Below are 15,804 nucleotides of genomic sequence, written 5' to 3' on the forward strand. Positions count from 1 at the left end.
TCAAACTGTTTTTAATAATGCCGATGTGAAGAAATAGCACACAGCTGGTGTGCTATCTCTCAACATCGGAAATCTTGTTGTTTAATTGTCCCAACCATCACCTAGTGCATTCGGACTTCCTCTTTGTCAAAGAGAAATACTGCAGGTGATGGGAGCTCGAAAAGTAGTAAGACTCCTTCACACAGTGAAAGTAAAATTATGTTTTACTACAATTTGGAAACAACAGCTTCATACACTACTGGCCATTAAAATTGCTACACCACGAAGATGACGTGCTACGCACCCGAAATTTAACCGACAGGAAGAAGATGCTGTGATATGCAAATTATTAGCTTTTCAGACCATTCGTACAAGGTTGGCAGCGGTGGCGACACCTACAACCTGCTGACATGAGGAAAGTTTCCAACCGATTTCTCATACACAAACAGCAGATGACCAGCGTTGTCTGGTGAAACGTTGTTGTGATGCCTCGAGTAAGGAGGAGAAATGCGTACCATCACGTTTCCGACTTTGATGAAGGTCGGATTGTAGACTATCGCGATTGCGGTTTATCGTATCGCGACATTGCTGCTCGCGTTGGTAGAGATCCAATATGGAATTGGTAGGGGTCAGGAGGGTAATGCGGAACGCCGTGCTGCATTCCAACGACCTAGTATCACTAACAGTCGGGATGACAGGCATCTTATCCGCATGGCTGTAACGGATCGTGCAGCCACGTCTCAACCCCTCAGTCAACAGATGGGTACGTTTGCAAGACAACAACCATCTGCACGAACAGTTCGACGACGTTTTCAGCGGCATGGACCATCAGTTTGGAGACCATGGCTGCGGTTACCCTTGACGCTGTATCACAGACAGGAGCGCCTGGGATGGTGTACTCAGCAACGAACCTGGGTGCACGAATGGTAATACGTCATTTTTTCGGATAAATCCAGGTTCTGTTTACAGCATCACGGTGGTCGCATCCGTGTTTGGCGACATTGTGGTGAACGCACATTGGAAGCATGTATTCGTCATCGCCATACTGGCGTTATCACCCGGCGTGATGGTATGGAGTTCCATTGGTTACACGTCTCGGTGACCTCTTGTTCGTATTGACGGCACTTTGAACAGCGGGCGTTATATTTCAGATAATGTTACGACCTGTGGCTCTACCCTTCATTCGATCCTTGCGAAACCCTACATTTCAGCAGGATAATGCACGACCGCAAGTTGCAGGTCCTGTACGAGTCTTTCTGGATACAGAAAATGTTCGACTGCTGCCCTGGCCAGCACATTCTCCTGATGTCTCACCAATTGAAAACGTCTGGTCAACGTTGGCCGAGCAACTGTGTCGTCACAATACGCCAGTCACTACTCTTGATGAACTGTGGTATCGTGTTGAAGCTGCATGGGCAGCTGTACCTGTACGCGGCGTCCAATCTCTGTTTGACTCAATGCCTAGGTGTATCAAGGCCGTTATTACGGCCAGAGGTGGTTGTTCTGGGCACTGATATTTCAGAATCTATGCACCCAAATTGCGTGAAAATGTAATCACATGTCAGTTCTAGTATAATATATTAGTCCAATGAATACCCGGTTATCAACTGCATTTCTTCCTGGTGTAGCAATTTTAATGGCCAGTAGTGTATAGATAAAAATATCACCACTCCATATTGTCATAGCGATATCGATACAGCTGGGAAAGATATGTCACCGATATATATCGAAACATTTTGGGAGGTATATCGATATTTGGGATTATCAATATTCTGCCAACAACCCTACGCGCAACCATAAAACTGAAGGGAAAACGCAGGTGTTCGAACAAGTCGCAAGTTTGAGGTATTCGTTATTGTTCTGTTCTGCGAAATCACGGTGATTTCCTTCGTAGTCACTCGCTCTAGCGTGATCCGTCTCCTTATCTCATCTTCACACCTTGCTGTGTCACAGATGTTTGACCAAAGATAGATAAAAGACTTCCAGTTCCTTTAATCGACCTGTGAGCTGGACCTATACTCCTCGGTCACTTACTATGAGTTTCGACTTGTTGAGATTGAGGTCCAACACATATGATAGACAAATGTCCTTTACTGTTGTTAACAGCTCAGCAACTTCATTTTCGCTGCTGTGTACAGGTATGGTGTCCACAGAAAATCGGAGCTTGTTAAAAATTCTACCAGCAATTGAGATGGCTTTAGTCCAGCCATCACCACCATTCCTTATAAAATTTTCTGTATAAATATTGTACAGTTTGGGGCATAGAACTCAACCATCTCTGACTCTTTTTGATACGCTGAAGAAATCAGATGTACCAGCACTTGTCTTCGAAGCTGCGAGGTGATTATTGCGTGAACTTCTGATCAGTACTGTCAAGTGCGGTGAGACACCAAACTCTGGAGTACCTGTCACAACTTTTCCCACACAATGCAGTCAAAGACTTTCCTATAGTCACGGAAGCAGACAAGACAAGAACACAAAGGTCTCGCAACTCCTTGTCGTACGTTGAGAAACTGTTCACGAGTTCCTTTTCCTTGAATATAGCCTGTTTGTTCTGCGGATAAGCGAGGCTGGATACATGGTTTCAAACATTAGGTCGAGATGTAGTCGTCGTGAATGTAATTCCTATTTTCATTTTTTCTGGTGCTGTGTACTCGCACGTTTATTAACACGTTATTTAAAATTTTTCCCTTGAACAGAATAATGTGAGGTTGCAATTTTGTGTTACAATGTAAATCGATGTATTCGTCAAGTTTTGAAAGTGTAATTTTAAGCGAGATATCTTGAGCTGTAGAAACATACCGATAGATCGACAGAGAAAAAAACATCAACGAAGAGTCTGGACTGAGCACGAGAGTGTGTTTGTCGTGCCACGGGAAGGATGGTGTACTGCGTGCCGTGGTCGGTGTGAAACAATTGTTTCCCTCAGTATTACGTGCACCGCGGAAGAGCAACTAATTAACATATGGTTCGCGTTGCTTCTTACATGGGAAACTCCCCACCGCATCCCCCTCAGATTCAGTGGTAAGGGGGCCCAGTGTACAGACTGTCAAAAGCTGAACATAGATCAAGCACGAAAACAGAAAGAAGGTGTACTGTACAGTGAAATGAAAAGCAAAATAGAAACTGTGAACGGTCCAAGCTCGAGAAGTAGTGAGGTAACGGGCGGGTTGTGGCGACCTCGAGTGCCAAGGAGAAACCTTAATGGCAGACATTTCACAGTTCGTACAGAAATTAATAGCAGCCAGATGAACTATGATTTCTCAAAAAGAAACATGTAGATTACCATTATTTGCGCTAAGATTCTGATGTTGTAATCAGTTTTTCAATTCCTTTGTTAGTTTAAAGTTTAGTATCTGACGCTCAATTATACAAGTAACACCCAGCAACGAATTTCCAAAGTATAAAAGCTTCATCCGACTTTCTCTATCGCCATGTCTTTAGAAAGCTATTAGTGTAAACCTAAATTGGTACGAATTACGGGCATGTAACGTAAATAGTACAGGAGTCATTGGAGGTAAAAGTGGCTGATTACTATCGATGGCGTCAGACCATAAGTACTCCACAGTTACACGAAAAAACGGTTGCAGCGCGCTTATAAATATATTTATTCATCTATGTCTTTGTTAATATCCGACATGTGCTATTCATAAAGAAACTGGTGAATTATTTACTGTGTTTTAGAAATAACAGAGACATTAGGCTTCGGGCCTACCTTTTGCTTCTTTTTTTTTATATATATATATGTGTGTGTGTGGTCTTCACTCCAGAGCCTGGTTTGATGCAGCTCTCCATGCTACTCTATCCTGTCCAAGTTTCTTCATCTCCCAGTTCCTACTGCACCCTACATCCTTCTGAATCTGTTAAGTGTATTCATCTCTTGGTCTCCCTCTACGATTTTTACCCTCCCCACACTGCCCTCCAATACTAAATTGGTGATCCCTTGACGCCTCAGAATCTGCCCTACCAACCGATCCCTTCTTCTAGCCAAGTTGTGCCACAAATTTCTCTTCTCTCCAATTCTATTCAATACCTCGTCGTCAGTTATGGGATCTACCCATCTAATCTACAGCATTCTTCTGTAGCACCACCACATTTCGAAAGCTTCTCTTCTCTTCTTGTCCGAACTGTTTATCGTCCACGTTTCACTTCCATACAAGGCTACACTCCATACAAATACTTTCAGAAACGACTTCCTGACACTTAAATCTATACTCGATGTTAACAAATTTCTCTTCTTCAGAAACGCTTTCCTTGCCATTGCTATCTACATTTTATATCCTCTCTACTTCGTCCATCATCAGTTATTTTGCTCCACAAATAGCAAAACTCATTTACTACATTAAGCGTCTCATTTTCTAATCTAATTCCCGTAGCACCACCCGATTTAATTCGACTACATTCCATTATCCTCGTTTTGCTTTTGTTGATGTTCATCTTATATCCTCCTTTCAAGACACTGTCCATTCCGTTCAGCTGCTCCTCCGGGTCCTTTGCTGTGTCTGACAGAATTACAATGTCATCGGCGAACCTCAAAGTTTTTATTTTTTTTTCCATGGATTTTAATTCCTGCTCTGAATTTTTCTTTTGTTTCCTTTTCTGCTTGCTCAATAAACAGATTGAATAACATCGGGGAGAGGCTACAACCCTGTTTCACTCCTTCCCAACCCCTGCTTCCCTTTCATGCCCCTCGACTCTTATAACTGTCATCTGCTTTCTGTACAAATTGTAAATAGCCTTTCGCTCCCTGTATTTTACCCCTGCCACGTTCACAATTTGAAAGAGAGTATTCCAGTCAACATTGTCAAGAGCCTTCTCTAAGTCTACAAATGCTAGAAACGTAGGTTTGCCTTTGCTTAATCTATTTTCTAAGATAAGTCGAAGGATCAGTATAGCCCCACGTGTTCCAACATTTCTATGGAATCCAAACTGATCTTCCCCGAGGTCGATATCTACCAGTTTTTCCGTTCGCCTGTAATAAATTCGTGTTATGATTTTGCAGCCGTGGCTTATTAAACTGATAGTTCGGTAATTTTCACATCTGTCAACACCTGCTTTCTTTGGGATTGGAATTATTATATTCTTCGTGAAGTCTGCACTAGTAATTCAATTTCTGACTCAGCGGACTGCTAACACATTACGAGGAAGACGAAAGGGTCGAACTTTTTCACCGTCTTTATCCGTTTTCGGCTTGCATTCTCTCTCTCTAACAACGCTACAAGTATCGTAGACGTACGGGAGAGTCAGAACTCTTACAGATGATTAACGTCACAATCGGACACGCAAAGATAACGACAGTGTGAATCAGACATAGGAAGCAGACGCTCAGAACTGACCACTTACGCGGCTGTGTGTGTCATTTTCTCACCCATCTTACGTGTAACAAACTGAGTTAGGGAAACGCCACTTACCAGGTTGTCGAATGCGAACGGAACCAAAGCTGCTGATATATGCCTCACACCATGCGAGAGCAACTGGGCAACATTCCGTGTGTAGCTGGAGACGTGTTCCAGGTAGACGGGCACCTCGGCCTCCAGTTCTCGACAAAACAGACGACATTCTAATGAACTAAACAACTGACCAGATTTCTGTCAGAAACACAGCTTTCACTTCCTGGCTTCACCTGTTAATATGCTACATTTAGGCAAAACTGCAGTGGTACTTGTCACCAAAGCAAAATCCAGGAAATATACACCAAATTTATTAAAAAAAACTTAGAATACAATAGCTCCATATTTAGCAATTATGTACAACCACTCGCTCACAGAAAGATCCGTACCTAAAGACTGAAAAATTTCTCAAGTCACACCAATACCCAAAAAGGGATTTAGGAGTAGTCGGCTGAATTACAGGCCAATATCACTAATGTGGATTTGCAGTATGGTTTTGGAACGTACACTGTATTCGAACATTATGAAGTACCTCGAAGAAAACGATTTATTGACACATAGAACGGATTCAGAAAATATCGTTCTTGTGAAACACAACTGGCTCTTTGTAGTCATGAAGTAATAAGTGCTATCGACAGGGGATGTCAAATTGATTCCATATTTTTAGATTTCCAGAAGGCTTTCGACACCGTTCCTCACAAGCGTCTTCTAACCAAACTGCGTGCCTGCGGAGTATCGCCTCAGTTGTGCGACTGGACTCGTGATTTCCTGTCAGAAAGGTCACAGTTCGTAGTTCTAGAAGGAAAGTCATCGAGAAAAACAGTAGTAATATCCAGCGTTCCACAAGGAAGTGTTATAGGCCCTCTATTGTCCCTGATCTAGATCAACGATATAGGAGACAATCTGAGTAGCCGTCTTAGATTGTTTGCAGGTGATGCTGTCATTTACCGTCTTGTAAAGTCATCAGAAGACCAAAACGAATAGCAAAATTATTTAGATAAGATATCTACATGGTGCGAAAAGTGGCAATTGAACCTGAAGTTATTCACTTGAGTACTAAAAGAAATCAGCTAAATTTCGATTACGCGTTGTCACACAAATCTGAGGGCTGTAAATTCGACTAAATACTTAGGGGTTACAATTACAAATAAAATAAATTGGAACGATCACACAGATAATGTTGTGGATAGAAAAAACCAAAGACTGCGATTCCTTGGCAGAACACTTAGAAGGTGCAACAGGTCTACCAAAGAGACTGCTTACACCACGCTTGTCCGTCCTTTTCTGGAGTATTGCTGTGCGGTGTGGGATCCGCATCAGGAGGGACTGACGGATGACATCGAAAAAGTACAAAGAAGGGCAGTATTATCGCGAAATAGTGTAGATAGTGCAACAGACATGATTGGAGTGGCAATAATTAAAACAAAGGTGTTTTTCGTTGCGATCGGGATCTTCTCATAAAATTTCAATCACCAGTTTTCTCCTCCGGTTGCGAAAACATTCTGTTGCCACCCACCTACATAGAGAGAAATGATTAACATGATAAAATAAGAGAAATCAGGGCTCACACAGAAAAACTGAAGTGCTCGTTTTTCCCGCGCGCCGTTGGAGAGTGGAACGGTAGAGAGACAGTTTGAAGGTGGATCACTCAACCCTCTTCCAGGCACTTTATTGTGAATAGCACAGTCATCACGTAGGAGTAGATGTAGATGTCCACGTTGTAACGTTCCTTAAAAAGTGATATAATAGACTTGACGATTAAGTTGAATGAATGTGTGATCTGTGGAATGACTACTGAACTCCAATTGTCGTGTGGCGTCTTGTAAGTGCAAGTAGTGTTCTTAGTCTGTGTAATTGTTAGCAAAACTTAACACGAATCGATTGGGTAATGCAACTCTCAATACCAATAAAGAAACAGTCACTGCAAAATACATTCACCCCCTTTACCACTGAATCCTAAAGCCCTGTTAAAAAACCAATAAGTTTGTTCCCTGTACACGTAACAATTAAATTAAATGGTCTTACGTCTAAAGCAGCAACGGTGGAACGCGTATATTCTGGTCTCTCATAAAAAAAATATAAATATACCAACTACAGGCTCAGCAGTGTGCAATGCTGGCCATAATACTTGAAATGCACATGAAATTCATTTGGCTGATAAACTAGAACATTTAAGAAATTCCAAATTCTTTGAAAAATATATGACCTGGACCGGGAGGCGTTGCTTATTATGATGGATTACTAGCACTCACTGCATACAGCAAAATTATATTGCAAATTAAGTTTGTCTTTTCAAAAACATCTGACAATTGAAGTTACATCACTCACAACTGATTCACAAACAATGAGATTTAAACAGCAAGTATTATCTAACTTCATTAATCCAACGTAAATGCAAATCATCAAATTACACATAGCTCTGTTAACAAATCTTAAAAGCATTACAAAAATGAAATACCTAACTAGACTTTCTGTGAAAACCATTTACGTACATCGTGGGGTTACTCAACAATAACAAATTGTCAGCCAACTCACCTATACTAACGCTATAGCAAAAACACAAATCGTAATTATTGAGAATTTTTACCTCGCATACATGAAGACTTCTGCTTCCATGTTCAACAATATCGACATACCTGCATTGATCTAACTCTTGGTGACTTCACACAGCACATCACAGAAGCTGCCCACCCCATCGTCTTTCCCTCACACACAGCTACCTACAAGTGTGCGCCCAGCTCTCTCCAACACTACATTCTCAGGCCAGAAACAGTATCTCTGGCTCTACGGTCGCGCACAGTCAGCAATCCACATTATCGAGCCTATCAGAGACATTCGTCGTTTATAGTATACTAGTTTCATTTTAATTTATTAATATTCTTATCTTATTCTGGTGCCACATACAAGTGCGACCCACTGTACTCCTTTCAGCAATGTGTTCAACGTTAAAGACCAGATATTCATCATTTTGATTTACAGCTCCTTGTATTGGCCGTGTTTAAAGTTAAAATTGTTGGAAGTGAGGTCCTTCAGTTATGCAAAACACCATTTTCTCTCAGTACCCGCCGGCCGGTGTGGCCGAGCGGTTCTAGGCGCTACAATCTGGAACCGCGTGACCGCTGCGGTCGCAGATTCGAATCCTGCCTCGGGCATGGATGTGTGTGATGTCCTTAGGTTAGTTCGGTTTAAGTAGTTCTAAGTTCTAGGGGACTGACCTCAGAAGGTAAGTACCCAAACATGTTACGGGACCACTGTGCCATCATCAGTTGCTTTTCGTTTTTATTTATTCTGCAATTTGAACATTTTTGTTAAATGATTATAAAATTATGTGCATCTTTAGTTCAAACAACAGATCGTTTCTTTTTGTAAATACTCACACGCGCACACACACACGCACACACGCACACACACACACACACACACACACACACACACACACACACACCGGCGCGCGCGCTTAAAAATGATACACTAAAATCTGCAAAGACGCACCATTTACACACAAAATGAATACCATATAAAAGAGAACACACACAGCTAAGAAGCGCACAGAAAACACACACACATACGCACACGCACACACACAAAGATAAAATGCAAACAAAATTCAAATTTGGCGCCGAACTCTCTGGTGAACAAATGAACAGTGACTGCGCTGGGACACACAACAAACCACAATCACACTGTGTTTTGCTGAAGTGAAGAGTGTTTTACTACGTTATGTGTGAAAAATACTTGTTATAGTTACGTGTGCATCACAACACCTCAGCATGATGCGGAGAATGGAAGTGCTTGGCACACGAAAACGTAAGTAAAAACGAATATAGGCGCGGAAACATTGCGACTAACTAAATTACGTTCTAGAAGATAGGTTAACTTCCAGCAGAAAACTTTCTCATCAACATCGTTTGGTTGCAGATGGCAAGCTACCTCTAGTAACTAACACACAATTGATCCAGAAAATTCATGCACACCAAACGTAAAGGTATTTACAAAAAGAAACGATATGTTGTTTGAACTAAAGATGCACATAATTTTATAATCATGTAACAAAAATGTTCACATTGCGGAATAAATGAAAACGAAAAGCCACTGATGATGGCACAGTGGTGCAGCAACATGTTTGGATACTGAGAAAAAACGGTGTTTTGCATAACTGACGGACCTCACATCCAAGAATTAAAGACGAGATTCAATCTTTAGAAAAAAGTGGAATGTATACTGCTTCATGTTACTTTTTTTGTGACAATGTATATGAAGACCAATCAGAAAAGGATAGAACTGCTAGACTGACTTAACACGAAAACATGTGGACAGTGAAAAAGAGAGATTCCAACTTTGGTGAACAAGCTCTGAATGAATATCGTTCTGGTGATATTGGAAGTTGTGGTATCATTGCCACATATACTACTACAACGCCGCGCCAACGCAAGGTCGGCAGCCCCTCGTCTGCCGAGCACAGCGCACTCCAGCGGGCTGTGCAGCTCGGCGGAACTGGAGTGTGCCTCGTGCACTTCTTAGCGAGATTTCAACCTAGGCAGACGCACTTTCATAATCGGCCCTCAGCCATCTCTGAGGATGGCCTATCAGGCTTAGTCCATGAGAATATGTTGTATTAGTTCATGGTATTCCATGTTATAAGACTGTCAGTTCATAGCCGCAGCTGCAGTCCTACAAACTACTGAAGATAAGTAATTTCATTGTTCTACGTCTTTCCTGAATAGTAATCCTTCTCTCTAACAGTGTACCGAACCGCATATTATTGCAACCTGGACTCCTTCAGCTCCTATCAACTCGGCCTCCTACTTATTTGCATTTAGTAACGAGCTGAAAACACCCGCGCGTTTTGTGCCTCTAAACAGTGAGACACAATAAAAGTGATCTCCTCTACAGAGCGAGTAAAGGTATAAAACTAACGTTACTTGAAATCTGTCTGTCAAAAACACCACTCACAGGATCCTTAACGATAAATTACAGTTGCTCTACTCAAACTTGCTAACGTAGCAGTGAGCACTTAATATTGTCCTGACCATAAGATATAAGAAGGGGCGGGGGTACAGTCGGATGGCCATATTGTCCAGAGTCGGTATGCCAGTCAGAAAAAATCGCCGTGAGCAATGGGGCTGTCATTCCACCGACGCCACTTGAGCTGGCGTAACTTCTGCGCTACGACATTCGCGATATGTGGACGTGCGCTGTCATGAAGCAGTAGGATTCTCTGTCGAAGTTTCCCCGGCCGTTTCGCCTTAACCTCACACATTCTTCATTCTCCAATGGATGCCTCCCGGTATTCGTCCTTCGGCATCCAAGAGAAGAATAACAGCACGTTGGTACTGCTCGGACACAGTTGGTAATAACGTCTCCATAGTACACGCACGGAGGGAAGACGCGAATGCCATACTAATCCCTTGCCTACATGTCGGTGCTTATATACCTGCATAGGAGTCTCGCTACGTTGCGTACACGCTGCAGCAACGCCGTCGCCCATATCGGAATGCGTGCGGGAAGCATGCGCTACCTGATATATTACAAAACGTCGCACATAAAAACGGGATTCTTCCGGGGCTTATACCTCGGGTTCTATTGCTGACAGAAATGTAGGGTCAAGTGTTTTGGATAGTCCTTGGGCTGGGGACCATTTCTATACCCCACAGAAGGCTCTTCTTAGTGTCGATATCCAACAGTATGGGGCCAAAGTATCAATGTTACAAATTTCCTCCTGCTTAGGCAATCGGAGCGACTCAGTTGAGTCTTTTTGCATTTGATGCCTACGGTGAGTCTTAAGTGCCTTTTGGAAACACAATTAGTTAATGGGCGTTCCCTTAGGAACCACCCCTCATCCCCCGAAATAAACCTTTTTCTATCCCATTCCTTCGTACCAAAACCGAGCCGCGGATTCCAAGTAAATGGCTGAAATTCTTACGATGTATTCCTAAGATCCCGATCTCCAAAAAATTTTACTGATTTCTTTATCCGTCTACGAGATACTGAGGTTCATAGTTACCTCTCATGTACGTGTCAAATATGCACTTAAAATCCGGTTAGAGGTGAAAATGTAGTTTATAAACTGACGAACCACAGAGAAATAAGCTGTAAAGCATCCATAGAGCCGAAAAAAGACGTAAAATATCTTGGACTAACATTTGATTCCACCGTGATGACAAGCTATTACAGAACCAATAATGAAAGAAAGAAAACGATTAGGACTTTTAAAATTGATAAAAAAAATTTATGGAGCAACAGCCCCACATCTACTTTATGTCTACCGCAGTTTTATAATACCAACCCTGGAACATGCTGCACCAATATGGATGATATGAAACGTTCAAACCGGCCGCTGTGGCCGAGCGGTTCTAGGCGCTTCAGTCTGGAACCGCGCTGCTGCTGCTGTCGCAGGTTCGAATGCTGCCTCGGGCATGGATGTGTGTGATGTCCTTAGGTTGGTTAGGATTAAGTGGTTCTAAGTTCTAGGGGACTGACGACCTCAGATGTTAAGTCCCATAGTGCTTGGAGCCCTTTTTTTTTTCAAACGTTCACACACCAAAAATATTTAACATAATGATACGAACAGCGATAAATACTAGTCCAAGAGCCAAGATACCATGTAGCATATGTACAGCCACTAGAGGAGAGACTGATATAAGTGACAGCAAAATACGGAGAATCTAGATTAACAACAGAATCAAAAACAACGCACTCGTTAAAACAACCACCGATGCTGCTTAATTTTCCAAAACATAAATATTCGTCCCACCAAGTGCTACTGCACAACTATGACAGACCCCATCAAGTACAAGTTATGCCGCAGGAATTACAGGATCAAAATTTGCAAGAAGATTAATATAGATTAGTTTAACATACAAATAATCCTACTGAAGTTTTTAGGGAGGTTTTTTCCACAGTATGGATCCAAATTCCACCTCACAGCCAAAAGAACGGGAACTAAAATTAATATAAGGTAAAAAGCTCAAACCCTAACAAAAATAAAGAACGCAACCACAGTATAAGAAAGGAATTACCCTTGGCTCAAAGGAACTTATCGCCTGTTCGAGAATGGTTCCGCCATTCCCTTCGAGAATATACACTACTGACCATTAAAATTGCTACACCACGAAGATGACGTGCTACAGACGCGAAATTTAACCGACAGGAAGAAGATGCTGTGATATGCAAATGATTAACTTTTCAGAGCATTCACACAAGTTTGGCGCCGGTGGCGACATCTACAACGTACTGACATGAGGAAAGTTTCCAACCGATTTCTCATACACAAACAGCAGTTGACCGGCGTTGCCTGGTGAAACGTTGTTGTGATGCCTCGCGCAAGGATTAGAAATGCGTACCATTATGTTACCGACTTTGACAAAGGTCGGATTGTAGCCTACCGCGATTGCGGTTTATCGTATCGTGACATTGCTGCTCGCGTTGATCGAGATCCAATGACTGTTAGCAGAATATGGGTTCAGGAGGGTAATATGGATCGCCGTGCTGGATTCCGACGACCTCGTATCACTAGCAGTAAAGATGACAGGCATCTTATCTGCACGGCTGTAACGGATCGTGCAGCCACGTCTCGAGCCCTGAGTTAACAGATGGGTTCGTTTGCAAGACAACAACCATCTGCACGAACAGTTCGACGACGTTTGCAGCAGCATGAACCATCAGCTCGGAGACCGTGGCTGCGGTTACCCTTGACGCTGCATCACAGACAGGAGCGCCTGCGATGGTGTACTCAACGACGAACCTAGGTGCACGAATGGCAAAACGTCATTTTTTCGGATGAATCCAGGTTCTGTTTACAGCATCATGATGGTCGCATCAGTGTTTGGCGACATCGCGGTGAATGCACGTTGGAAGCGTGAAATGTGCTCGTGACCATCGGCACTGTTCATTAGCACAGTGGCAGAGCTTTGCATGGGCTGATGAACCCCGATACCTCCTTCAAATGGTTCAAGGAGCACTATGCGACTTAACTTCTGAGGTCGTCAGTCACCTAGAACTTAGAACTAATTAAACCTTACTAACCTAAGGACATCACACACATCCATGCCCGAGGCAGAATTCGAACCTGCGACCGTAGCGGTCGCCCGGTTTCAGTCTGTTGCGCCTAGAACCGCACGGCCACTCCGGCCGGCATACCTCCTTCATCATGTCGACAGGAGAGCGCGAATCCTTCGTCTACCAGAGGAACAGCTTCCTGACACCTGTACTGCTGGGCAGAGACAAGTTGGTGGCCATTCCATTATGCTTTCGGGAACATTGACATGGGCACCCATGATTCCAGTGGTGCTCGTGCAAGGCACCATGGTGGCCAAGAAGTATCGTAGGCTGGTTCAATACTGTACCGTCTGCCATCGGGTTCCCCTAAATGGCAGGCAGCACCGCATAGCAGCCACGCTATGAGGGAAACAAACCAACAGCCAAACAGGCGAAGACACCAGGAAACACGCCAAAGATTCGAGTCGATTAATAGGAACCTTTCCTTGCAGAGGTCGCCGCGACATATCCAGCCACGGATTTCTAAACCGGGTTTCTATTGACTCCAGCTCACTATATAGGCCCGGCCGGTCGAAGGCAGACCAGTCTTCGTCCGCTGCTAATGGCAACCGCTATAGCGGAGTCTCCGAGAAGATATCACCGAAGCCTCTGTACTGCACCGCCGATCGAAGTACCAGCCGACCGAGAGGAATCACATCTCCGGCTAGATCGATGGACGCCTACATCTATTGTGCAGCTAGCTATTGTATTGTTGAAGAAGTTACGTTCAATAAACTGTTGGAGAATACAACAAATACCATGTACACCCCTTCATGATGCCAGTGACATTTTTCAGCAAGATAATGCGCCATGTCACAAGTCGAGGAGTGTGATGGAGTGGTTTGAGGAATACAGTGGCGCGTTATAATTGATGTTCTGTCCCCCAGCTCGCCAGATCTCAACCCAATGGAACACATCTGGTATATGACTGAATGTGGCGTCAGATTTCATCGCCCCCGCCCCCCCCCCCCCCATTTTCCCGAAAATTACGGGAATTAGGTGACTTGTGTGTGTAGATGTGTGTCAACTCCCTCCAGAGACCTACCAAGGCCTCATTGCTTCCATGTGACGACGCGTTGCGGCTTTTATCCGTGATAATGTGGACACACTGGCTATTAAGTATATGGTCATAATGTTCTGCCTGATCAGTGTACATGCGTACAGTTACACATAGTTTTTTATAATATGTATGGATACCATTGTATGTATTGTATTGTATGTTAACCGGGGACCTTGAAACGACAGAGAGGCTCCGTCCCCGCCGCAGCCGCAGTGGTCCACAGCCCCACGACGACTACCGCAGTCCACTTCACCCCTCCGCCGCCCCACACCGAACCCAGAGTTATTGTGCGGTTCGGCCCCCGGTGGATCCCCCAGGGAACGTCTCACACCAGACGAGTGTAACCCCTATGTTTGCGTGGTAGAGTAATGGTGGTGTAAGCGTACGCGAAGAACTTGTTTGCGCAGCAACCGCCGACGCTGAGGCGGAATAAGGGGAACCAGCCCGCATTCTCCGAGGCAGATGGAAAACCGCCTAAAAACCATCCACAGACTGGCCGGTTCACCAAACCTCGACACAAATCCTCCGGGCGGATTCGTGCCGGGAACAGGCGCTCCTTCCCGCTCCGGAAAGTCGTGCGCTATACCGCACGGCCAACCGGGCGGGCCATGGATACCATATTAGATGAAACTTTTGCACATTGCGAATTTCTAACTCGTCATCTTCCAGCGAAGGCGCCGCGATTCGGTTGACACCTCGAAAATTTCCGCCACTGAAATTCACCGAGAAAACCTGCATTCCCAAAGAACTTACTTACAAATAAGGACTTACCTGTTTTGCTGATGAATTCTTCTCGGTTTATCAGCCGAGTGGTGGCGTTGTCTTGTGGCAACGTTTCAATGAGTTTCGTACCCATCATGTTCTGGCGAAGTGTGTCAACTCCCTCCCCTCTTCGCCAGAAGGTGATGGGCACGAAACTCATTGAAACGTTGCGACAAGACGACGCCACCACTCGGCTGATAACCCGAGAATAATTCGTGGAATACGCCGAGAAAGACTGCAATCGCATGTATCTCACCTGTTTTGTTCAAGCGCCGCTCGAGAAAATTCCATTTACGGCGCCCGGCGCATATTCTGCCTAGGCGTATGGCTTTTGTGATGTGCCGAAGGGTGCGCAGTAATTTGAAGAGGACAGAACCCCTCTGATCATCCGAGGTCAGCGTTTCCACGTTCCACTCCGTGATGTTAGACCTTTAAAAACAAAACGCAATCAGCTGGTGTAACAAATGAAATCCTGAAATTTGATTGCAAGAGGAGATGTGATACGTGGGGAGGCGCCAGTGCCAGTTGCTTTCTCCGTTCGATTCACCCGGATCGATTGTTTCCCTCTGGCGTTGC

General features: G+C 44.0%; 1 protein-coding gene across 1 annotated transcript in view; it reads right to left on the reverse strand.

Annotated features, from left to right (window-relative positions):
- Positions 1-15,804, reverse strand: part of LOC124716841 — a 74,419-nt gene that overhangs the window by 18,166 nt on the left and 40,449 nt on the right. Inside the window, exons 3-4 of the mRNA XM_047243394.1 lie at positions 15,485-15,657; positions 5,391-5,518 (exon numbers count right to left, since the gene is read on the reverse strand). Of these exons, the coding sequence (XP_047099350.1) occupies positions 5,391-5,518; positions 15,485-15,657 (301 nt within the window). The remainder of the gene's footprint in view (positions 1-5,390; positions 5,519-15,484; positions 15,658-15,804) is intronic.

This window comes from Schistocerca piceifrons, chromosome 9 (assembly GCF_021461385.2).
Source record: "Schistocerca piceifrons isolate TAMUIC-IGC-003096 chromosome 9, iqSchPice1.1, whole genome shotgun sequence".
Lineage (NCBI taxonomy): Eukaryota > Metazoa > Arthropoda > Insecta > Orthoptera > Acrididae > Schistocerca > Schistocerca piceifrons.